This window comes from Thamnophis elegans, chromosome 4 (assembly GCF_009769535.1).
Source record: "Thamnophis elegans isolate rThaEle1 chromosome 4, rThaEle1.pri, whole genome shotgun sequence".
Classification (NCBI taxonomy): Eukaryota; Metazoa; Chordata; class Lepidosauria; order Squamata; family Colubridae; genus Thamnophis; species Thamnophis elegans.
The window spans coordinates 50,105,957-50,131,327 of record NC_045544.1 but is presented as its reverse complement, the minus strand read 5'-3'; the positions used below and the strand labels follow the sequence as shown (position 1 = coordinate 50,131,327).

Genomic DNA, 25,371 nt, shown 5'->3' with positions numbered 1-25,371 from the left:
ATCCTGCAGGTAATCTTCAAAGACTTTCATCCTTTTCAGCAGTGATGTTTCTAGACATTTGCACCTCCCACCCATCTGCCTGTTTTCAGCAACAGATGACCCTCACTTGTTTTCACAAATACGTCTTCCACCTAGATATATATGGCTCATCCATTCTAAAAAATCTGGCCTCAAGATGAAATGAGGTAACTTGATATCACATATATCATTATGGAATAAAATATTAAAACTAAAACCAGTATAGGGTACGTGATTGAGGTGTACAAAATTATGCATGATGTCAATAAAGTGGACAAGAAAAAGTTATTTCCACCTAAGTGGATACAAATGTTTTGTGGACAATTCACAAGAATTCTCATTTGTCAACTATTGGTAGGTCTCATGCAACATCTTAGTTGTTAGAGCAGACAGCTGCTATCATGTGACTGAAGAGCCATCAGTGAGACCAGCTGACTCTTCACTAATGCATTACCTAATGCATGGCTTAGTGCACAATCATATGAATGAATTCATAGCTTCTAATTTACATTTCGGCCTTCAGCACCAGAATAGTAAATTACAGGGAGGTAACTCCAAAGATTCCCATGATCCATTCAGATACTGAGGTTCACTAACCTATGTCAAATGACAGAAATGAGCATCCAGGGGTATGAGTCAGAAGATGAATGGTAGTTAGTCAATCTAGGATGACTGACACCTGTTACACTGGTTACAATTCTACTCCTCAATGATTTTAAACTTTGCCTAGACCTGTGCTACAGCTGTCAAAGGCCACCAGTAAAAACCAGAAATGGGCATCAAGGCATCACCTTAGTAACTCCAACTCTTCAAAAGCTAATTCAGAAATGTTTGATGCTAATTTTGAAAATGCTCAAATCTCGTTGGAGGATGAGGGAAACCAGATCCTGGCTCAGCATCCCAAGATTAGAAAACACTACCAACTCTTGAAGGAATACTATTATCATTATTGGTGAAGTATTTCAAGATTAACATATTTACTTTGGGCTCAGACAGCACATTAAGTGTGGCTTGCGGTTACTTAAGAATGTACCAAGAAATAGCACAGGTACAAAAAATCTGTCCATGACATGTTTTAGACCGCTGTGCTGCTGAATGTGAAGTGACAGCCTCTTCTGAACAAACTATATACTCATCACAACATATTCAAACAAACCATATTAAATCTATTCAGTAAAGGACAACAGATATTCCCAGGGATTCAGAAAATAAGTCCTTTGAGTAGAAGAATAAGAAGCTATACATTTTTGGAGAGATCAGAAAAAGGAGGATAAGGCAGCATCTGTAATATCTCTATCTATCTATCTATCTCTCTCTCTCTCTCTCTCTCTCTCTCTCTCTCTCTCTCTCTCTCCCTCTCTCCCTCCCTCCCTCACTCCCCCTCCCTCCCTCCCTCCCTCTCCCAGGAGAGCTCCTTGGTTCACCGGGGAACTCCGGGAGATGAAGCACCAAAAGAGACGCCTAGAGCGCCGCTGGAGGGCCAGTAACTCCGAGTCAGATCGAGCACTGATGAGAGCCTTTATCAGGACCTATCTCGTGGCAATACAGGAGGCGAAATGTGCGCATTTTACCGCTCTTATTGCATCCGCTGAATCGCGCCCAGCCACCTTGTTTAGAATAGCCTGCTCCCTCTTGAAAGGGAGGGATGCGGACGACCCTTTACAAGGTAGAGCTGAGGAATTTGTTCAGTTTCTAACGGATAAAGTCGCTCGGATTCGGACAGATCTGGACTCCAATTGCATGGTACCAGCCGAGGTACTGGGGGAAGGTCTTGAGCGAATTTTATGGAGCGAGTTTCAACTTGTCGCTCCTGAGGAAGTGGACAAGGCCATGGGAGCGGTGAGTGCCTCCACCTGTATACTGGACCCGTGCCCCTCCTGGCTGGTCTCGACCAGCAGGGAAGTGACATGTGGCTGGATCCAGATGATAGTTAACACCTCTTTCCGGGAGGGGTCTTTCCCGCACCTCCTAAAGGATGCGGTGGTGATACCCCTCCTGAAGAAGCCTTCTCTGGATCCAGCCATCTTGAGTAACTATCGTCCAGTCTCCAACCTCCCCTTTGTTGGGAAGGTTGTTGGGAAAGTGGTGGCCTTTCAACTCCAACGGTCCTTGGATGAAACCGATTATCTGGATTCCTTTCAGTCCGGTTTCAGGCCTGGTTACAGCACGGAAACTGCTTTGGTCGCGCTGATCGATGATCTCTGGTGAACCAGGGATAGGGGTCACTCCTCTATCCTTGTGCTTCTTGACCTCTCAGCGGCCTTCGATACCATCGACCATGGTATCCTTCTGCGATGGTTGCGGGAGGTGGGAGTGGGAGGACCGTCCTTCGGTGGTTCTCCTCCTACCTCTCGGACAGGTCTCAGTTGGTGTTGGTCGGAGGGCAGAGATCGACCCCTAGGCCCCTCAATTATGGGGTGCTGCAGGGTTCGGTCCTGTCCCCCCTCCTATTTAACATCTACATGAAGCTGCTGGGTGAGATCATACGCCGGCACGGGATTAAATATCATCAATATGCGGACGATACTCAATTGTATCTGTCCGCCCCGTGCCAACTCAGTGAAGCGGTAGAAGTGATGGGCCAGTGCCTGGAGGCTGTCAGGGTCTGGATGGGAACGAACAAGCTTGCACTCAATCCTGACAAGACCGAGTGGCTATTGATGCTCCCTCCCAAAGATGGTCCAGCTATTCCATCTCTCAGCCTGGGGGGTGAAATTATACGCCCCTCAGAGAGGGTTCGCAATTTGGGAGTCCTCCTGGATCCACAGCTGACTCTAGAACACCATCTGTCGGCTGTGACCAGGGGGGCCTTTGCCCAGGTTCGCCTGGTGCACCAATTGCGACCCTATCTGGATCCGGAGGCCCTTCAGATAGTCACTCACGCCCTCATCACCTCAAGACTGGACTACTGTAATGCGCTCTACATGGGGCTGCCCTTGAAGAGTGTTCGAAGACTTCAGCTTGTCCAGAATGCAGCCGCGCAAGCGATTGTGAGTGCACCTCGGTACACCCACGTTACACCTATCCTCAGCGAGCTGCGCTGGCTGCCCATTGGTCTCCGGACACGTTTCAAGGTGCTAGTCGTTACTTTTAAAGCCCTACATGGTATCGGACCTGGTTACTTGAGAGACCGCCTCCTGCCAGTCACCTCCCAAAGACCTATTAGATCCCACAGACTAGGCCTCCTCCGAATTCCATCTGCCAGCCAATGTCAGCTGGCGACTCCCCGGGGAAGAGCCTTCTCTGTGGCTGCTCCGGCCCTCTGGAACGATCTCCCCATTGAGATCCGGACCCTTACCACCCACAAAGGAACTAAGACCTGGCTGTTCCGGCAGGCCTGGGGCTGTTTAACTATCCAGCCCCCTTCGAGGTTATGACTGTTGTTGTATTTTAAATTTCTGTCTTCTATTTTTATTTTTGTACCCCCTCCCCTTCTGATTGTTAGCCGCCCTGAGTCTGTCGGGAATAGGGCGGCATACAAGTCAAATAAAACCTAAAACCTAAACCTAATCTCTCTCTCTCTCTCTCTCTCTCTCTCTCTCTCTCTCTCTCACACACACACACACACGATAAAGACCTCTATCATTTCAGAGTGCAAGACAAGAAATAATGATCCCAACTTTCAAAAAGGAAGCTATTTTGTACAGAAGCTATTGAATGCCTAAATTAGTAAGGCATGTTTGACAGTAGAACTAACTACTCAGACAATTTTTTTTTTGGGGGGGGGGGGGTTCATTGGTTGTCTTCACTTAAAGGCTGGGGAACAAGTTCTTGTTGATATTTACATTTGGATTCCTGCATAGAACAGGGGACTGAATTCAGTTGTTTAATGGCCCCTTCCAACAAGCCACAACTTGTTGATTTTTCAGCTCCTAGATTCATTAGTAGGTAAGCCATAAGTTACAGTTGTTGTGTCAATCAAAAGTCCTTTAGAGACTTTAACATAGAGAGATAGATATTTGAAGAATATAAAGTCTCATTTCAGATCTGAGCAGCAATGAAACTACAACTATATCATTGGTCCATGAATCACACAAAGACATATGCAGAACCTCTAATATTTTTGTTGTTATTCACAACAAAACTGGTCTATTACTGGTCTATTACAAATAACCAAACAGTGCCAATATCTAATAATAATCATCTTTAGCCCAACCCTTATCTACTTTCACTACGCTTTCATTTAAATTTATGTTGGATATACTTATGTTTTACAATAATTAGTGTTTATAGACAATTGAGTTATTTCTACATTGCAGGTGATAATTTAAAACAAAGCTCTTAGTTCTTAAAGCTTAGAATACATTTTCGACAAAAGCCTATTAGATTATGGATTATTATAGATTATGTAATTGCATTGTAATTACAGGGCTCACCTATTATTAAGTTAGAATTAAAGAAAAGTCCATCTATCTTATTAAACTATTGAACACTTTATTGTGGAAATATAATTATAACACTTATTATTTATAATGAAAATCAGGAAGTTGGTGAAGTTCATTCTGTTCTGCAGGAGAATTATGAAATTATCCAATGACTCAAAAGGTAACCAGCAATGTTTTAAAAGGTGATACTGATGACTAGGGAATTCAATCGAAGACACAAATATCAAAGACAATTAAAGCAATACAATATTTTTCCCCCGAGCTTGTGAACTTGAATATTAGTTGTTCATGTCCTGGGAATGAACAATGTGGCTGCCAGCTGGAATGTATGTTTGATTTATATTTTTAGCTTTATTTATTATTATTTTTAATGTACTTCTAGCTGGCCAGAACCACTCTTGGGGAGTGAGCATATAATTAAGAAATTGCACATTCGCGCACAGACACACACACTTTATGTATTTATAAAATTATATCCCAAGTTATATTCTTTTTTTATATAATTTTTTTTTATTTTTATTACATAGACAACACATACACACAACAATGAAAAAAAACCACAAAAATACCCATCATCACATACAGCATGTCGTTTGGTTACAGGTGTTTTAACATTTATCATTCTTATACATTTATTATTTCATTTAATAGGTTATAATATACAGTTTCGGTTGCTTTGTTTACCATCCCTTCCTCCTGTTGTAACACCACCTTATTTTCCCTTTCTTTTCTCCCTCCCTCCCTTCTCTACTTTCTTCCTTCCTCCTCTCCTTTCCCTTCCTTCTTCCTGTACCTTTCTGCTACTCCTGCTCTTCCTCTTCCCCTTCCTACCCTCTCCCCTCCTCTTTCTCTCCTTTCCATCCTCCTCTCCTTACCTCTTTCTTTTCAACCTCTCTCCCTTCTCTACTTTCTTCCTTCCTTCCTTCCTCCTCTCCTTCCCCTTCCTTCTTCCCGTACCTTTCTCCTACTCCTGCTCTTCCTCTTCCCCTTCCTACCCTCTCTCCTCCTCTTTCTCTCCTTTCCAACCTCCTCTCATCTCTTTCTTATTTCCCCCTCTTCCTTTCATTCTCTCCTCCTCTCTCCCTTTTTTTCTATTGTTGTTGGTGTGTCTATTTTGAATCTCAGTTTATGTTTCCTTGGGATGGTATTTCCGCCAACCCAAACATAATTTAGTATCATTTCTTATTTCCTTACCTATGCTAATCTATCCTAACTATATTTCCCCACACACAGACACTTTGTATCTCTCTGTTGTATATATACTTATATATTTAATACACACAACAATAAAAAACACAAAAAAGACACACACACAAAAACCCATCATCACATACAGCATGTCGTTTGGTTACAGGTGTTTTAACATCCATATTCTCGAATAATATCTATCATCTTATCATGAGATATCTCTAATACATCTATCAGGATCTTAGATATTATTTGAACTAAGTTCTCTCCTTTTTCTTCTTCTATGTTTTGAAATCTTAAGAAAAATTCAGACCTATCCATCTCCCATCTTAGTATTCCACTACTCTCTCTTTCAACGTCACTTAGTCTGCTCTCTAGCTTCTCGGTTTTCTTCTCTCCTTCTTGGATTTTATCTTCAATTTTTTGAATCCTGTCTTCATATTTCATCATCCAGTTATGCATACTTTCACTTTTCCCTTTCCAAAGTTATAGTCTGTTGTTCCCAAGTTTTTTTTTTCAATTTGCTTTCATTTTTGTTTTAGTTCTATTTTTCCCCAAAGTTCATTTCTATTTAGTTCTATTTTTTTAGTTTGCCTTATAGCTTTATTTATTGTATGTATGTATGTATATATGTATGTATGTATATATGTTTTTTATTTGTGCTGATAAATAAATAAATAAATAAATACACACACACACACACACACACACACACACAAAATAAATACACATAAATAAATTGTTGCAGGAACCACTTTGGAAACTGGTTCAGAACGGGGAGGCATTTCATAGCAAAATTAATTTGGGCATTACACCTAAAAAATGACATGTAAGTTGCTTTTATGAGTGGGTAGCAATGGGAAATGTCAAATGAGAAGATTGAAATGGGGATTGTTCCATGCTGTAGAAAAATGTGACTGGCTAAAACCTATTATTTTACTCAGAGCATAAGTCAAAGAACAAACACAGCACTTATACATAATGTATAATCTATTGAGTGAACTGTCATCCTAGTCTTTAAAGCTTGATATATGGGTTAACAATTCAATTATGGGTAATCCTTGAGTTACAACTATAATGGAGCCTGCTGGTTACAATCCTAATGTTTTCTATTTCTATTTCAGAATCTGGAAATTACTGTACTGTACAGCTTTCCAAGAACACATACACTACATATGCGGGACGTGAAGGTCAATGGTAGAGCTTCTGATTCACATGCACAAAACCCCAAATTTAATTCCAGTCTCCTCCAAGTAGGACTGGGAAAGATGCCTGCCGGAAACTTGGTAGATCAGATTGTGTTGACAGAATTAATTTAGATGGATCAATAGTGTAATGATGCAAGACAGAATATTATATGACAGGCACTGGAAGAAAATTTAATGAGCTAAAATAGAAATGGAGAGCTTTTTCAACAATTCTTCCAAATGCCTGTCTGCATACTGTCTGCAAATTGTGGGGGTTGTAGCTCAACTCATCTAGAAAGCACCAGCATGGACATGGCATTCATGTTTTCTAAACTTCTTCTCCACTTCGTTACAGAAAGGAACTGAGTGCCAAGAAGTAATTGCTAACTAGAACAGAATTACTAGGCCAGTTCAGAAATTCAATTTTGATCTGCTAAACCTATAAATGGAAAGGCAGAAAGCATTGAGCCCCAAGCTCCTCCCCTTTCCTTCTTTTCATTCTGTACTTGTCCTGGTATACGCAAAATTTGGGCAATTTGGGACACTGTGGTTACAGAGGTGTCAAATAATCATGCTTTTTCTTGCCATTTTATTTGTTGCCTGTTGACTTTAACTGGGCCAAATCTATCTAATCATGCAGAGAAAGTCTACATAAGGGGCAAGTGAAGAATGTTCCACTCCAACTTTCCCCATGTGGGTATACTCCAGATAAATATGGTTTCCGTCCTCCAAAATAATGATGGTGATACATATGAATTAGGCCGGGAAAAACCTGGAAAAATAAATACTGGATAGATCTGTGCTAAAAACAAGAGACATCCAAATGTTATTTAATTCTGTGCTTCCAAAAATCTGAACAGAAGCACAGATTGCTGTATCAAATATCCATTATTCACCTGCTGCTAACAAAGTAAGAACAGCACAATATGTTGTCAATGGGGCTACCTCAAAAAAGACCATTCAGGAAGTTTTAAAAAGGCAAAGTAACTATGAAGTAAACTATCACATTCTGAGGCAGACAAACCATTCAACCATAAGGCTATTGACTGAGGAACAAGCTTTTTTGCCTTCTGGTCCCCCATTCTTTATTGCAATGATATCAGGCCATTCATGAGCAATTTATAATTCAGAATCTTCTTTTCCATATAGGAGATGGAAGTATTAAAAATGAATTGATACAAAAATGAGCATAGCTCTTATGAATTCAGAGTGGCTTATTTATAAGTACTTAATTGGGTAGCTTTGAAGAATAACTGCTGAGTAAGAATAATGCCATTTCAAAGGCCTGAATGCAAATATGACTGAAACTGGAATGACTGAACTGCAAAGGAAAGGAAAGTATAATAAAATTTCCATTCCTGAACATTTTTTTAATTTGTTCATTTATGCAATCTTCTATCCATGGATAGCATATTTTCCCATCACAAACACCACAAAAAATAAAATATGTAGAATACTACAGTATGATAGATATCATCTGGTTCAAGGATTCTTATCCAATAAATAAAGTAGTCTTAGCTTAATAAATGAAAGCCTTTTAAAAAGTTACAATGTAACTAACAGTATTTCAGTGTACCCAATTTGAAACAATTCTGGCCTTGTATCCCAATTAGAAGACAGGGTTTAAACCAGTGGTTCCCAAAGTAGGTGGTACCGCCCCTTAGAGGGCGGTGGGATGACTTAGGGGGCGCTAAGAGGCAAGGAAGGTAGCAGAGGAGTGCTGGAGGTGGCCCCCCTCACAGGGCGCAAGACTCTACTTGAATGACAGGGCCACAGAAGGGATATAGTGTGTTGTGTGTAAATAACAAGCCCCAGAAAGGCCATCCAGCCTCCAGCGAGAGCCTCATTGCAGCGATAGGGAAGAAAACGGAGAAACGCACCCCTATGAGTGCATTTAAAAGCAAAGCAGAGAAGCCAACTCGTTTCTTTCCCAAGGCTCCTTCTCCCCGCTTGGGAGCTCCTCTCGAAATCCTTACCCACAAAGCAAGGGCTTTGTCTGGCTATTCCATTTTGTGCCCCTCCTCCCTGATTTATTTATTTTTTAAAAACCCAGATTGAAAAAAAGCGATCCAGGGTCGCCGTAGGAGCCGAGCTTCCTTCGGCGAGTTGAGGCACCAAAGCCCGAGCGTATCAGCCTCCCATCAGCTTTGCAGCCCAGAAGTGGGACAGCAGAGAGACGGGTTCCTAAGCCCAGGAGGGAGGGAGAGAGAGAGCCGCCCGTCCCGCCGTTAGAGCCTGTTTCTCTCCCTCCCACCCACCCACCCACCTTGGCCCACCACATGTCAAGCCTGCAGCACCCTCCCCACAGCTGCTTTGGCCCAGGCCCCGCCGGTTTCATTAAGTGCGGAGCAGGCCAAAGGTGAGGCAGAGAGCAGGTTTTGAGGGAAGGCAAGCATGCAAAGGGGGCTGCAGGGAGACCTTGTGATGCAACGGCAGAGGCCTTCCTGCATGGTGACAGAGCTTTATTCTCCTCCAAAACCACGTCTTCCCTCCCTCTGCCCCGCCTCCTCCAAAACCTCTGGCCCAGATTTTTCTGCCGCTGCCCTTCCTGCCACCGGTGCTCGGGCTGCTCCCTGGCCCCAGAGAGAAGAGCGCCCTGCCAATCATAAATACAGCAGGGAAGCTGAGGAGGTGGGTGGAAAATACATGGTGGGGGGAGGAATCCGCAAGGGAGATTTGCCTGACAGTAAATTGAATGGTTTCATTGGAAGTCGAGAAGAAATGGGCCATTTCAATATTTAAGGTTTAAATCTAGAAATCAGGGGTTCTAGTTTTGGGTATCACAAGTTCCCCCTGTGGCTTGTGCAGACAAAGAGAGGATCAGAGTCTTGAGCTCTTCCTCTGCCTGTAACCAGGTTTTTAAAAACGGGTCCCACATCCTGGAGTTCTGCCTACAGTTTGGGAAATAGCTAATTGCCACTTCCTTTGAAAAGACATTCACTTCATCAAGCCCATCCATCACATTAAGAATTTACTGAACAGTGAAGTAGTTACTAAATTTTACTGAGTTTACTAAGTTACTAGTTACTAAGGTTCTTGATAAATGACTATCAGACTTTGAAAACCTGGTATCACGGGATCATGTTCAACAATTCTGTTGAATTAACATTAACTAAAAAGGTTTCTAAATTGCATTTTGAATAAATGTGCAATTAATTGTTAGTTTTGAATTTTACTGTTACTATCTTCCCTCCGTCATGCAAACCGCCCAGTCACATGACCCCCCCAGCCATGCCCACAAAGCCACGCCCACAGAACCAGTAGTAAAAAAATTTGAATTCCACCACTGTGTGGGGGGCACTAAGGATCAGTTTGTAGCACCAAGGGGGCGGTGGACTGAAAAAGTTTGGGAACCACTGGTTTAAACCAAAGGTACTTGCGTTCATACATAAGCAGGAATGTAGATTCTAAAGCAAGTACTTTCCCAAACAGGCAAAGAACATGATAAAAGAGATAAACCGGATGAATGCACCGTCCCATCTCACACCAAAAACTGTTATCCAAGCTTGTGATCGTCAGTGCAAAATCTTTATCTGAAATATGCACCCTTGTTTCTCTCTATACAACCCCCCCTCCTATTTCTAATTATTATATATGAAGTAGAAGCAGTGTTAAGATCATGCAGATTTAAATACCACAGGACCCATTTTTCTGTTACAAAAAACACCTAATCCCAGGTGTGGGCATCTATGGCCCCTTTACGACCTGTCAACTTCAACTTCAAGCATGGCTGGCTCAGGAATTCTGGGAGTTGAAGTCCACAGGTTATAAGGAGCCATAGTATATTCCAAGGCATAAGGAAGAAACCATTTCCAAAATGAAGTCTGTGCATCCATTGCCCTTTCCCTCATATTCCACATATCACATGTTATTTATTTGGTCAAGTACTTGTTGACATAATGTTTCAAAAAGCTAAAGTTCATTAATAGTATGTGTACTTACTTGTTTTTTTGCAGCATAATATGTATGCTATATCAAGCTATTACTTTATCTCAATGGGTTTTACTTATTTTTCTTGTCTTTTTTTTCCTGCAATGGTACCAAGCAGTCTCTCTCCTCATTAACAACACATTTCAATAAAGGAAACCAAAAGTACCTTTATAATTTTTATATATCTTGGAATTTTCTTAATGCAGCTACCTGATATTGTAAAAGAAAATTAAATCAATGACCAAATTTAAAATAAAAATAAATGTGTGTTTATGTTTATGCTTGAATCCTAAAAGCTTGTTTGCTTCCAAGTCTCACAAAAGACTCATCCTAGACCAGAGACACACACAAAAAGAGGGGAGAATAGTTATGTGCAACGATGATCAAGCTAGCAATATTGGAAAGTTAGAATCTCATTTGACTCACTTTTCCTGCTCGTGGACAAAGGAGTCTTGTTTTGAATGTAATCATCAAAGTAATATCTAACATTGCACTCACCAAGTCTGACAGAACAATAACATGGAAGAAAAAGTCATTCTTTCTTTCAACAATGCTTTCTGTCCATCCTACAACTCAGCAAGAAACAGTTACTGGCTCCAGGGAGGCACGCAGTAAATAACACTATAGCAGGCAATCTTTTAAGTCTACATAATCAAACTGGGGTAGAGGGAGGGAAAAATTCACAAAAGAAAATAGTACTAACCAATTATCCATTTTGAGAGAAGAATTATACATAGGCAGACAACACACTTCAATATAAAAACACCAATGACAAAATGAAGTGCAATCCCAAAGGCAATGTTTTTAGGATTGACTTATGTCAGAAGGAAGCGAGCATTAGAAGTTCAAAGCAAAGCTATAACAGGGAATGGTCATAGAGAGACACATGTGGACCTGATTCACATATCACCCTACTCCTTAATGGGATTTGTTTGCCTAGGGTGTTATCTGATCTAGAAAACTGTGACCTGACAAACCAACCATAACTTTGAATGGTATGGAATCGTACTACAGCAAACAGTATTTTTCAACTGAAAAATACACAATGTTGCATGACATGCTCTCCTGATGCTCCCTCTTAAGTAGCGCTTCTAAACTAAGCACTGACCTACCAGAACTCATCATCCTTTTAATCTTTGAGAAAGCTTATTTGTCGCCCTTTGGCTTTTTGCATATAAAAATCATGCTGGAAGCTATCATTTTGCTTTGCAGCAGGCAGATTTCCTACTCTTTTTAATTAAAATAATGTTTTGAAAAGTCAGGAGTGGTAGAGAGTCTAGCAATGTCATCAGGGCAATGTCAACAAACATATTTGTGCCCATCACAGCATTACCCCGAGGACCCAATTTCTTAACTTAAACCCATGTGTGCCAATATCACTTGGGAGTGGTTGTTTAAAATGAGGGCATATGCTTACCGTAGTCCAACAGTTTGGGGCACTTCATGCCAACATTCAATTACTCAGGATGAGATGAAGGAAAAGTTTCCTACCTTAATCCCATATACAGTATATGTTTGAAATAGATTCAGAAGCCCGAACATTAAAATATGAAAAGTATAAATATAGGAGTATATATAGGTTTGCCTATCAATTTATTCCGTGGTTTGTTTAACTGTGGTTTATTGAGCAAATCACAATTATCAGGTTTCACACATGATGAGCCTAAACAAATTATACAATAGGTTTGCACCATGTGAGAATCCAGTCCAATATCGGCATTCTGTGCATGTGTTAAAGAAAAAGAAAAGCACAGAAACCAGACCCAATGTTAGATTAAGCAATCACTTGATCATTATAGCAGCAGAACCTTCCTCATGATCCTGGACAAGACCTGGAACAGTTGTAGGGAAGCATTTTTTTTTTTGTCAATAGCTTCTATACAGCAAGAGCCCGACACAGCAAACGTCTATCCTATTAACTCTGGTATAACTTCGAAACCTAACCAGAGTTGGTTAGGGCCTGGATAGGAGGACCTATATTGCTACAGGTAACACTGAGAAATTTTAAAAAAAAATTATACCAAAAGGCAATAGTGACAAATTCTTTCTGTATTGTTGCTAGGAGAGCTCCATAGATATGTTCTGAAGACACCTAAAGTCAAGCTTGACTGAAAGGAGATTTTACATAGACAGGTTTCATTTCTGCTTCCCATCTGACCTATCCATCCACTCCAAATATTATAGATCTAACTTAGAACAACGTTAGCCTTCTCAGACAGGCAACAAAATTAGATCAACACAACTTCATTTTATAGAAAGACTATAGATTGGCAGAATCTTGCAAGTTTAATAATACAAATCACCTGCTGTATCTTTTACAATCTGATATTTTACAGAGGTTTCTTTTTGAAGTTTTTTTCCTTCACCCAGTATACAAATGCAAAATAGCAATAGCACTTAAGACTTATATACTGCTTTACAGTGATTTATAGCCCTCTCTAAGTGACTTACAGAGTCAGCATATTGCCCCCAACAATTTGGGTCCTAATTTTACCAACCTCGGAAGGAAGTAATGCTGAGTCAACCTAGAGCCTGGTGAGATTCGAACTGCCAAATTGCAGACAGCTGGCAGTCAGCAGAAGTAGCCTGCAGTACTGCACTCTAACACTGCACCACTGTGGCTCATACATAGGCTAAGGCCTCTCTCATCTGATCATTCCCTAGGCAGCATCTCTTCCCCATCTCCCAAGGTCATTCCAACTGACCATTACAACTTACAAACAGCATGCAGGCAAAATGACAGTCTGAAATACAGAGGTTTGATTATATTCTACACAAGTGACTCAGAAATTCTGTCTGCAGGCTCTACTGAAATTCTATTACAAAGAATCCAAGCAATATGCAATCGATTGCCATTGGACACAACTAACACTGCATAAATTCCCAGCCCTCGGCATGCAGTTGCCAAAAGTATGTCTTGTTCAGAAGAGTCAAATATATGAACAGCATTATATATAAAAAGTGCAATCCATCCTATCAGCATTTTCCTTAAATTAAAAAGGAGTGTTAATATAATGCACAACTAAGAGTGGACAGAGGAAGGAGGAACAGGTAAAAAGAATGAACAAATGAATCATAAATTATTATTAGCACAGAATACTTTTCTGTTACTATTCAGGGCTTAATTCTAGAAAATATGAAATTTTCTTAACTGGTGTATTTAACCAAAACATAAAAAATAAACTGTTTAAAAAAGGAAAGGCATACCATCAGTTTATGAACATGATGCAAGTCTGCGATGCAAGAATTGTAAACATTTGTGCTGTTTATTATTGAAGGGGGTTCGACATCAATGTACTAGCTTAAGAAAGGATCATAAATTTTTCTCTGACCTTGGATAGAGCCACTTCTGGTGTTGAGGCAAAATGGCAGCCTTCGCTCAACCATGGCATACTTCAGCTGTGTGTTTTTCCACCTCCAGAATTCTCAACAAGGCCTTGTTAGCTTGAGCATTCTTGGGGAATTTCACACATGTAGGGAGGCTAAAGATGCAGTCTGGTATGATATGCTACTGCTTCAGAATTACTGGTTTTTTTCATGTAAAAAAATTATTATAAAGACATCAAGTCTAGCAGAAAGTCTGCAATGGAATGCAAAGCTAAGCAAAATGAGAGAAAACAATGTTCTTTTTGATTAGAAGCCATTAAGACAGCTAGCAGTTCCTTGATCTGCCTTTTTGTCTGACCAAGAACACCTTGCCTAATATTAAGTATTAATAGTAGCTAGAAGAAGAAAAGCTAATTCTCAAATCTATTTCAGAGCCTGATGGTTTTCATCCTAGGAAGACTTATTCAACTAGAGAACTCTAATGTCTTGATTAACCAAATTGAGGTTTGGCCAATTATATTCCTTTTCCCATTGCAGAAGAATGAATCAGATTCTGCTGTACTCTCAAGAATGTTCTATATATTTCAACGATGGCCAAAAGGATGATCATTCAGTGAAACAGTTTCCACTTTGCAGAATTAAGGACCCAGAGTTAATCTTGGTTTAAAGTACATTTGGGGAAATTCCCCTAAACACCAGGATGTAACTTTGTAAGAGCATTTCTAATGTTCTTACATAAGAACACATGACGTCTTTCCTGAGCAATCATACAAAATAATCAAATTTACACAAAGTTTGATGCTACTAAAACGATTAATCGGGGCAAGAAATAGAATGAGGAATCGCAGTCATATACTATGCTGCAGTTTTTCCTCCTGAAAAAAATATCCCATGCAACTTCTGTAAATTATCTGAAGATTTTCCCCCACATTAGATTGTTTTTCCAATGGTTCTTCCCATTTAATAAGTCTAAATCACAGGTGCCAAACTCGCAATGGTCGCATTACTGTCAGCTGATGTTTCCCGACGGTTTTCCCATTCGCCAGAGCTGGTGTGGGTGTGGTCTTCATGTGTTGCATCGGCCCTTGTTTTTTGCTTCTGAGCACATGTAGAACATTTTTTGTTGCGCTGAGTGAGCAGAGCACAAAGCACACAAGCGCATGCGCACAGCGTATCCCTGAATGAATCAGCAGTAGCGGCAGCCGGAACCCACCCTTGCTCCATACCACTCTGGCTCTGGTCTTTCTTGCTTTAAAAAATATCCAAAATTAGTAACATAAAATATTAACAAGCATAGCAACTTAGTTTTGTCTGACAAGAACTTCAATTATCTATTGGCACACTATAGCTCCTACAACCAACAATAACAAAATGGCAGACAAGAGGAACAGAAAACTCTTATTCAGTGATGTCATCCTGTAGCTACCTGGATTTTTGTAGCCCAGTTATGTAGCTGTACCAAAATACATCAGAATTTAGCAAAACACATACCAGAAGTACATTTGATTGTTGCTGATGTCACTAGTACAAAGATTTCAAAGAGATTGTAACCGTTTAGGTTTTGCTTGAAAAATATTAATTGTAAACATCATGATTTGGCTTCAAAACAAAGAAGAAAAACATTTTCACTCTGCAGTTTTCTTGGCTCCTTCTCCCACTTCAGCCCCTGCATTCCTAAAAAGCCATTTATAAAAGTTAAGGGACCATCTGTGTTTGATAAGACTGCTCTGCAGAAGAGAAAGGACTTTTTATTGCTATGCATATTTGATTTCAAGCCAATATTTCTTTTGGTCAGCAACAATAGTTTTATGATAGAGCTACCGATTTGCTCCCCCCAAAATTGCCTGTTTTGATTCACTTTGTATCTAATTTAAAATGTCAGAGATCAGTTAAAAGGAGAACCAACAATCTGGAGAGCTGTTGAAAGCAGAACAGACAATACTGGCCTAGCTGGATCTGTAACCTAGCCTGGTTTAAGAAATATTCTTTGCTGAGCCACCTCTAGTTAAATATTTGCTGGAGGCCCCAATTAGTTCCAGGGATCATTACTATGACAACAGGAAGTTTTGAGTTATCAATTATTCAAGTGAACAGATACTCTGTAATTCTTGAACATAATCTACTAATTTGCCTTCTCCAGGTATACTTCATTGAAATTCTCACTGGAATTATGAGTACTGTAGTCAATATATATATGAAAATGCCAGGCCAAAAAGGATTGTTGAGGTCACCCAATGTAGATACTTTGCAGATCATGAATTCCCTAGTTAGCATGCCCACTCAGAATTCTGAGAGCTGAAATTTGTGCATCTGAGTCTTCAGAAAAGTTAGCATAAATATACACTTAGAAAAAAATATATTTCTATTAATTCAGCCAGTTTCTTTACATATAATTTACCAAAGAGAATTATTACAGTAAAATTAGACACTGAATAACTTCTATATAACAATGTTAAATACTGAACACATTTATTTCTATGTAGGAATTCCCATACCTCTTTCTTATTTTTAGCCCTCTCTCAACACATACACTTTTTGGCACATCTTAAATAAAGGTCAATATAACAAATGTCTTATTTTGACAACAGGTTTTTAATTTGTTGCCTAATATACTATAAAGGATGGAGAATTTACCATCAATAAATTCTTCTACTAATACAGTCAGGGGCACTGAAGTGCTTCCGGATTGAAAAGACTGATGTCACCATTGCCTGGGGGAATGGTAGCAATGGAGGTTTCTTTCTCATCCACATGAACTTGGCCATCAAAGTGTTACTCCTGTATCTACACGTGGTCGCCCTGCTTTCAAACTGCTGGGTTGGCGGAGCTGGAGCATGTGACAGGAGCTCATCCCGTCCTGCAGCAGCAACTGGGTCTCAAACATGAGCCTGGTAATTGTCAGCCCAGCATCCTAAACTGATGAGCTACCGCACTTCCTAAGAAATTCTCCCAAAGGTTTGGTTCATGTCTCAGGTACATAAACTAATAAATAAACTGAGGACAGGACAATTCACAAAGATTAATAGAGTCACCTGATGTCAAGATGCAGAATATAAATTTTATAAATAAATAAGATAGACAAACTTATTTTGATGTTTGTAAACAGAATTTAACACTTCCTTTCTGGTTAAATCAATTGAAGCAAGAGAACTTTACACACATCTTCTTGGTAGGAAAACTATTTCAATCAATAGGAGTACTTTGTACTAATGACTTACTGGATTTTAACCAAACTATACCATTACAAAGATGTGAAAAATAACGCTTAGACTTTAAATCATCAGGTTATAAGGAGAGGACATTCACAGAAAACATACCCAATAGAATTATTTTTTAAGAATCAAAAAGCATTTTACCACATTTTCTACATTAATGCACATCAGTTATCTTAGGCCGATCCTTGCATGGTGCAAGATCCATGCAAGGATCAGCCTACACTTATATGTTTTCAATTTAAGCAATTCTGCCTTGTTAATATAGTTTGAGAAACCTTGAGAAGCGAAAAATCCCCACATCCAAAATGTGCACAAAAACTTCCTCTACCATTCTGGTTTTGAAATAAGGCAATATGTTGAGAGCCATGAAATTGCCCCTGGAGATTTATGCAGCCTTTACTCTCATTAGTATATTTAAACCTATTAAATAGTGCACACAGTACATTTTCCAAGCCTCCAACAGCAAAAGCTGCTAGATAATTCTATAAAGGCGCACTGGACATATGGCACTTTATAAAACCCAGTGCAATTGGAATATGGAGTGGGAAGGAGATTAAATAAACAGACTTGCACCGCTGAAAAGCAGAGGCCTGTAATTATTATTATTACATTACAATTGCCTCAAGAGGTTTGTCAAACTGAAGCAGGGATTCAAGTCCCTAACAAAAGTTTTGACAAGCAGATGAATCAGAAAGGAACGAGAAGGACAAACTGCACATTACACACATTACATGGTCCCTTTTGTTGTTGTTAAAATCACAGGTTGGAAAAGTCAGTTGAAGCACTGAAATTTATCTCAAAAGCACTGTATAATACACATACTTCTACTGCAAATATGAGACGTTGTTTGGAAGAGAGTGAAAAAGAGCAGCAGAATTGAGGATAATGGCAAAAAGACAGAGGACAAAAAAAAGAGTTAAATGGCTCTGCCCTGCACTTCTGCTCCGAATCACACCCTTCTTAAACAAGTTTTTCCTGTTTAAAGGGACATCAGCAAGCACGTGTACATAACTTGCATACTGGCCCTTCAATTCCAGTCAAATAAACAGCACTTCCTTTGTTTTTACAGTGGAATGTTGGGGAGGGGGTGGAATTACTTGCAAGTGAAACTTACCAGATCTGGATTTAATGATGTTGCTAAATTCATTGTTACCTCCCTCAGATCCTTTATCAATATCCAAAACTTGGGCCATCTTTTTTTCTCCCAGTTCAAAATGACGATATAGAATTATTTAAAATCTCTGCATGCTGAACTCACACTCTTGGCTGTTAGGAAATTAATATCTGAAATGTAAACACACATGCAAAAAACATAAATATACTTATTTTGGAACCCATATATTACTGTATTCCATATACATTCTAATGCAACATGTGGAGTGTTTCTCTGAATGGAGTCCGGTGGATATTTCCATAAAAATATGGACAAACCTGCAACCTCACACTTTTTCTTATCACTAGCACTATAAACAGAAAATGTCTAGACTGGCAGGACTGATTTGTTACTAACAAAAAGTAGCAAAGAAAGCACTTTACTCTCTATCCCAAAGCCTGTCGGAGGAGTTTGGATAACTCTTGCAAGGTTACATTGGGGAATATTAGTTATCTAAACACTAGTTATCAACCCCACATTTGTTCATTTAAATTCTATAAAATAGGAGTTAAATACATTAGCAAAAGCACAATGCACAATTAATCATTTTCTGCACCCTTCTTCAAGGGCTCAGAATCATTTCTATACATGTTTATACAACTACCCCTTGTAAAGTTCAGAAAGTCTGGGAATAAAGTGAAGAATTTATGGGGGTAACTTAAGTCATACTAGGAATAAAAACATGACTCAGGAGATCTCTGCTAATATAAGTATACAACTACAATGGGAAACAAGACACAGATCAAGTAATAAGATACGGAAATAATGTTTAAGATAGGGAAAATTTATTTAGAATTTTATTCAGATCATGATCATTTTATGTTACCAAGCAGAACTATCCAAATTAAATTTTGCACATAGCACAGAATTTGGCTTCCATCCAATTTACCTTTCAGCCCTTTCCAGTTCTGCAAGCAACTTGGATGTGCACACACTCTTCTACAAGCACATAGCATGTAATGGCTACTCAGTTGCTCATTCAAATGTGTCGCTGTGACTTTCTTCCAGAAAGTATTTTAAATCGTCCCCCCTCAAAATTAACAACAGAGCCAAGCTCATGAATCTCAAATTATTATTATTTTGCTTTCCCATCAAACAGAAGCCCGCTTCAGTCTTTTCTGAGGTCCTCCAAACACTCCAGAGCAAGCAAGTTAATGCCTACTCAGGTTCCACCCTACTTTCAACCAGAACTTGCAAGGATTTTAAATTAGAAAACTTCAACAGAGATTAGGTCATGCTATTCGTCCTTAAAATAACCAGTGACTATCCCAAAAAACCTCCAGATATGTATCAGGAAGGAGGCGGACTAAGATGGATGATAAAGAGGATTGCAATTACTTTCCACTTCAAGTGAAAGCAACAGCTGTCTTCTTCACTCACTTTATTTTCACTCACTTTCCCAAACTGGTGCACTCCAGAATTTTGGAATTCTGGGAATTGAAGCCTAAGAAAGCTGGAAGGTTTGGGAAAGCTGCACTACAACTCAATCACAAACAGAAGCTGACCTTCCAGTGGTATTTCCTCCTATATTAAAACAATTCAGGAAGTACCAATGACATAGCTAATGTTAAGTCTCAGGACTGTTACCTGACCCTTCTCCCCACTCCCAAAAAAATGCATGCAAATATTGTTCTTCTGAAACCTAATAAATATTTCAGAGTAGTTTTGACATGTAAGAAATCTAAAAAGTGAGTGGGACAGGAAATCAATTTGCAGAAATTTACTATGTATCAAGAGGTTAATAAAGGTCAGCTCTCCCCACCTCCCAAAAAAACTTTGAAGAGATCCATAAAGTCAGGAGGATTTAAACTTGACTCTAAAGGCAACTAACCTTTACCTAGCATAAATAAGAACCCAATAAAAGCTATTTGCGGTTTTTTAAAAGGCTACAAAAATCTGGGCATCACTTGATGGCAGCAAATAGATTTGCCTAGTGGCTGCCCTGAGTTTTACAGGTTGCGGTCTCCAATATCCATTACCAACACTATAGATAGGTAATAAATCCCACAAAATGTGCTCAAATAGAACACTAGATCATTCTTAAAAAAAAGCATTTAACAGCCAGATCACTAAAGTTTATGCCAAAGGGAAGGGGGCCTTTTGAAGAGTTAGGTTGCTTAGTAGTGTGCACCCAAAAGGTCCTTCTCAAAGATAACAATGTAAAGACCTCGCCTCTTTCATTTGCTACAAGGAACCAGGATAAGGAGGGGGGAAAGACATTCCAAACAAACAAGAGTCGGAGAAGTTCTTTTAAAGGAGCGCTGGAACCAACTAAGCAAGCCAAATTAATAATCAAAGTGTCGTTCCCACGTGGAGCAAAACTTCTCCACAAAAGTTGTCACTTCGCAGCGAAATCTGCTCAGCTCCAACCTCTGGCTTTACCCTAAGCGAAGATCAACACCCACCCCGTAGCAATTACTCAACGGAAAGTATCCCTCCCACCACCACCCCATCCAAACCGAGAATCGATTATAGTTCGGCGGCGGGAGAGAAAGGTGGGAAGAGAGAACTGAATTCTTCGGGTGCCCTTTTGTCCTCCCAGCCCTCCGCCTGGAGGAATCGCGTTGCCTTTTTTCCCCCTTTCCCTTTCTCCCCTTCACCGCCAATTATTCACCAGCTTACCTGCCGGAGGGTGGGGGGGGAGAAGGAGGAGGAGGCAGAGACTTTGGTGTGACGGTCGATCCTCAGGTCCGCTCCGTGGCGGTTTGGCTGCGGCTTCGCTCTTTTTCTAAAGACTTCCCCCCACCCCACCCCGAATTCCCCAAAAGAAACCCAAAGCGCCCCCGGAGAAGCAAACGCCAAAGGCAAACTGCCCCCCGCCGCAGCTTATTAAACAAGGCAACTTTCGCCCGACGCGCTCGGCTGGACTTCGGTTGCAGCCCCGCGAACCCCTTGGTCGCCTCTCTCCTCCGCTTCCACCGGCCGCTTCGCCCTAAGGAAGGAGAGAAGGAGGGAGGGAAGCGCCTCTCTCGCTCTCGCTCTCTCTCTCTCTCTCTCTCACCAGCCGGACAAGCTGAACTTTAGAGGAAGGGGGCGGTGGCGAACGGGGCGGTCCCTCGGCTCGTCCCGGCCCCCTTTGTTATTAGGTGAGGGTAGAGCGGAGCAGGGAAAGGGGGGGAAGTCCGCGAAAAGTTGTCTCGGATTCGGCCCCGGCGGCCTACGCTGCAAAGGGAAAGGGAGCTGGCGAAAGCGAAGAATCTCCGTCCGCACTCCGGGTATTGAACTCTTTCGGCGAACTTTCCGCGGCGCTGGGAAGTTTCTTTTCGCTGCGCCCGCGCTCTTATCCTCTCGCTCCCCCGCCCTGGTAGAGAGAGAGAGAGAGAGAGCTGCACTCCGGCGGAGGGAGATGGCGTGACAGGAGCCACGTGACCGTTCGTCTTGTCAATCACCGAGGCCGCTGACCTTTTCCTCTACCGAAGGTGCTGCCGCTGGTCCGAAGTCATCGAACCCTTAGAATACAGAATAAAGTTGGAAGACACCTTGTCCTTGTGGGTCATCTAGTCCAACCCCCTGCTCAAGCAGGAGACCACCTTGCCAGGAGGAAACGTTTTACACAGACACACACACACCATCCTAATGATGATGATGCCTTTGAGAAACTAAAAACCAAGAAAAGATGGGCCTGACTAGTCCCTGGATGGGAGACCACTAAGAAATCTCAGGGCTAGTAGGCAAGATTGGGAAGACAAACGTCCAGGGGAAAGTCCCAAAGGTGTTTTTCTTTGAAGACATTTAGCTTCTCAGCCAAGAAGCTTCTTCAATTCTTCAGAGTTGTTGAAGAAGCTTCTTGGATGAGAAGTGCACAACATCTTCAAAGAAAATCCAGAAAATCCAGTTGCCTCTTGAAAAAGCACCTTTGGGACAACCAGAACCTGGATGACTCACAATCCCCATGGACGTCCAGGAAAAAGGCACTTTGTGCGGTGAAGATAATTACCCTACATAGGCATTTCCTCCTGTTCAGTTGAGGATTACTTGTAGAATCTTGCAAGTTTGAAAATACTGTATAAATATCCCACCATCTCTTCACAGCCATAAGTTAAGAGAGGATCCTTTCTGGGTTGCTTTTCCGGCTTGTTATGCAGCTGCAGGCTCACTCCCTGCCCCCTCCACCCCACTATCTGATCTTTCCTAGGCAGCATGTTTCCCCCCATCTCCCAAGGTCTTTTGCACATACCATTGCAACTCCCCAATACAGGGCTTCTATTAAATCAAAGTCCTAAAATTCTTAAAGCCCTTATATTATATCATCACCCAACAAGAGTCAACCAAGCCTGGGACTCAAAGACAACCTACAAAGTTACCCCTGCATGGCCCCAGGGGAGTCTGACAACCAATCAGAATACAAGCTCAAATTTAAAGCCCAACTGAGGATATAACTCTTTCTCTACCCATGTACCTTTTTTTGCCCAGGACCTCAACCATGTGATCCTGTTCATCATTAAACCATCTTTCCAAACAGCCATCATGTTTCCAATGTCTTTCTCCCCACTTGGAAATGAATTCAACAGTCTTCCAACTGTCTCATTTTACAACTTTTTGCCACTGTTATTAAGCAAATGAACTTGTTAAATGAATCATGCAGTCATTAAGTGAAACCGGCTTCCCCCATTGACTTGACTTGTCAGAAGCCAGCTGGGAAGGTTACAAATGGTGATTACATGAATGCAAGTGTCATAAATATGTCAGTTGCCAAGCAACCAAATGTAGATCACATCGCAGTGGGAATGCTGCAAGAGTCATAATGTAAAAAATGGTCAAGTCTTGTTTTTTCAACTGATCACTAAACAAATGGTTATAAGCCGAGGACTACCTCCAGCAAAGCACTAAAATTCACAAAGAAAGAAGAAAACAACAACATGCTACCCTTTTCCTGGATATCCTTGTCAGCAGAGGAGATGATACCAAATCAGAAATGCGAACCTATCAAAAAAAAAAACCCAAACCACACTAACCAAGTGCATGTTGGTCTGTGGATTGCTACAGTAGTATCCACTGAAAGTTATGTGTTTCTGGCCAACAATGAAGCCAAAAAGGTGGCCTCGTTTTCGTAATTTAAGGCTTGATCTGGACACAAAATAAATGAATAAAAACTGGCCACAGGGAACTCTAGCAATCCCCTGAAGGCTGTAAGGTGGGAGAAGCCTCATTCTAATCCAATTAAGGTAGAATCTGGCAAAATAAAGCTATGTCTCTGGAAAGAAAAGCCAAGCCAAACTGGAATGTGAATGACACCTATACAGGTAGATCTTAACTGACAACAGTTTGTTTATTCATCTTTCAAAGTTATGACATCACTGAAAAATCAAAAGGAGCTTTTTTTTCAAGAGGCACCTGGACTTTCTGGTTTTTCTTTGAAGATGCTTTGCTTCTTATCTAAGAAATTTCTGCAGCTCTGACTGGATGGTGGGGAATGGAAGTCCAAAAAAAAGCCTCTTTGAGACAACCATGACCTGGATGACTGAGAATCTCCATAGACAACACTGAAAAAGTGACTTATAACTGTTTTTTACACTTACCACCGTTATAGCTTCCCCATGGTCATCTGATCAAAATTCATGTGCTTGGAAATTAACTCATATTTATGACAGTGTCTCAGGATCATGTGATCAATTTTTGAAACTGGAAGAAATGTCCTTCTGGGTTCAGTTCCAAGTGTGGGAAAAGACACTGAATACATTGAAGTTGTTTGGAAAGGTGGTTTATTGATGGTGGACAGGACCACATGGTTTGAGATTCTGGGGAAAGAGGGGAGTCACATGCCTTGAAGATCTTGAAGGAAAAAAAGGAAGAGGTGCTGAGAGAGCCTTAGTTTTATACCTTCTCTTGGACCCCACCTTGGAACTTCCTGTTCCTGTGTAAGAAATATATTCTGATTGGTTGTCAGACTCCCATGCTTGGTTGAATCTGCTGAGGGATGCAATCTCTCCAGGTGCCATGTGGTGAGTTCTGTTGCTATGTTGAAAGAAATGTCCTTCTGGGTTCAGCTCCAAGTGGGGAGAAAGACACTGGAGACATGGAGGCTGCTTAGAAAGATGTTTAATGGTGGACAGGACCATGTAGTTTGAATCCTGAACAGAAAAGGTGATCACATGCTTCAATGTTGGGTGCAGAAGAAGAGAAGAGGAGAAGAAGGGCTGAGATGCTGAAAGTCCCTGGTTTTATGCCCCCTCTGGCCTTTGATCTTGAGCTTGTATCCTGATTGGTTGTCAGACTCCCATGGGGCTATGCAGGGGCAAATCTCTAGGCTGTGTTTTGAATCCAGGTTTGGTTGAGTTCTCAGATGCCATGTGGGGAGTGGGTAAAGGCTAATCATGCCTTAATCCCATCACCCTGGAGCTGAAGGAGAGAACTCTTTATTATGGGGACTGGCAAGGAACTGGCTTGGGCATCTTAATGGTCCATTGACAAAGGGGGGTGGGCAGGAAGCTGCAGGGAGCTACTGTTGAAAGAAATGTCCTTTTGGGTTCAGCTCCAAGTGGGGAAGAAGACACTGGAGACATGGAGGCTGCTTGGAAAGATTGTTTATTGTTGGACAGGGCCACATGGCTTGAGCCCTGTACAGAAAAGGTGATCACATGTTTCAATGTTGATGGAGAAGAAGAGAAGGAGTGAGGAAGGGGATTGCTAGGCTTTTATACTCTGTTTAGTGTCACCTCTCTGTTTCCTGTTCCTGTGTAAGAAATGTATTCTGATTGGTTATCAGACTCCCATGGTGCCATGCAGGGGGCTACTCTCTAGGCTGTGATGAATTCTCAGTTGCCTTGTGGTCAGTTGAGTAATATCCCTTCCCCCTACAGCTGCAGTGAGGAGAAGTCTTTATTATGTAAAGTGGGCTAGCCTGGCCATCTTAATGGCCCATTAGCTGGGGATGGGCAGAAAGCTATAGGCAACTATTCTGTCTTTTAAAACATGTTTCTTTTCACATCCAGAGAAATATTCTGCCTTTTCAATATTTCCTAGGATAT

At 40.9% G+C, this 25,371-nt stretch overlaps 1 protein-coding gene across 1 annotated transcript in view; it reads right to left on the bottom strand.

Moving 5' to 3' along the window:
- The window catches only part of LOC116507151 (utrophin-like), a 121,256-nt gene extending 99,512 nt beyond the window's left edge, over positions 1–21,744 (bottom strand). The window contains 2 exon segments of the mRNA XM_032215105.1: positions 18,365–18,534; positions 21,026–21,744. Coding sequence (XP_032070996.1) covers positions 18,365–18,443 — 79 coding nt within the window. The 5' untranslated portion in view covers positions 18,444–18,534; positions 21,026–21,744.
- Between the last annotated feature and the right edge of the window lie 3,627 nt (positions 21,745–25,371).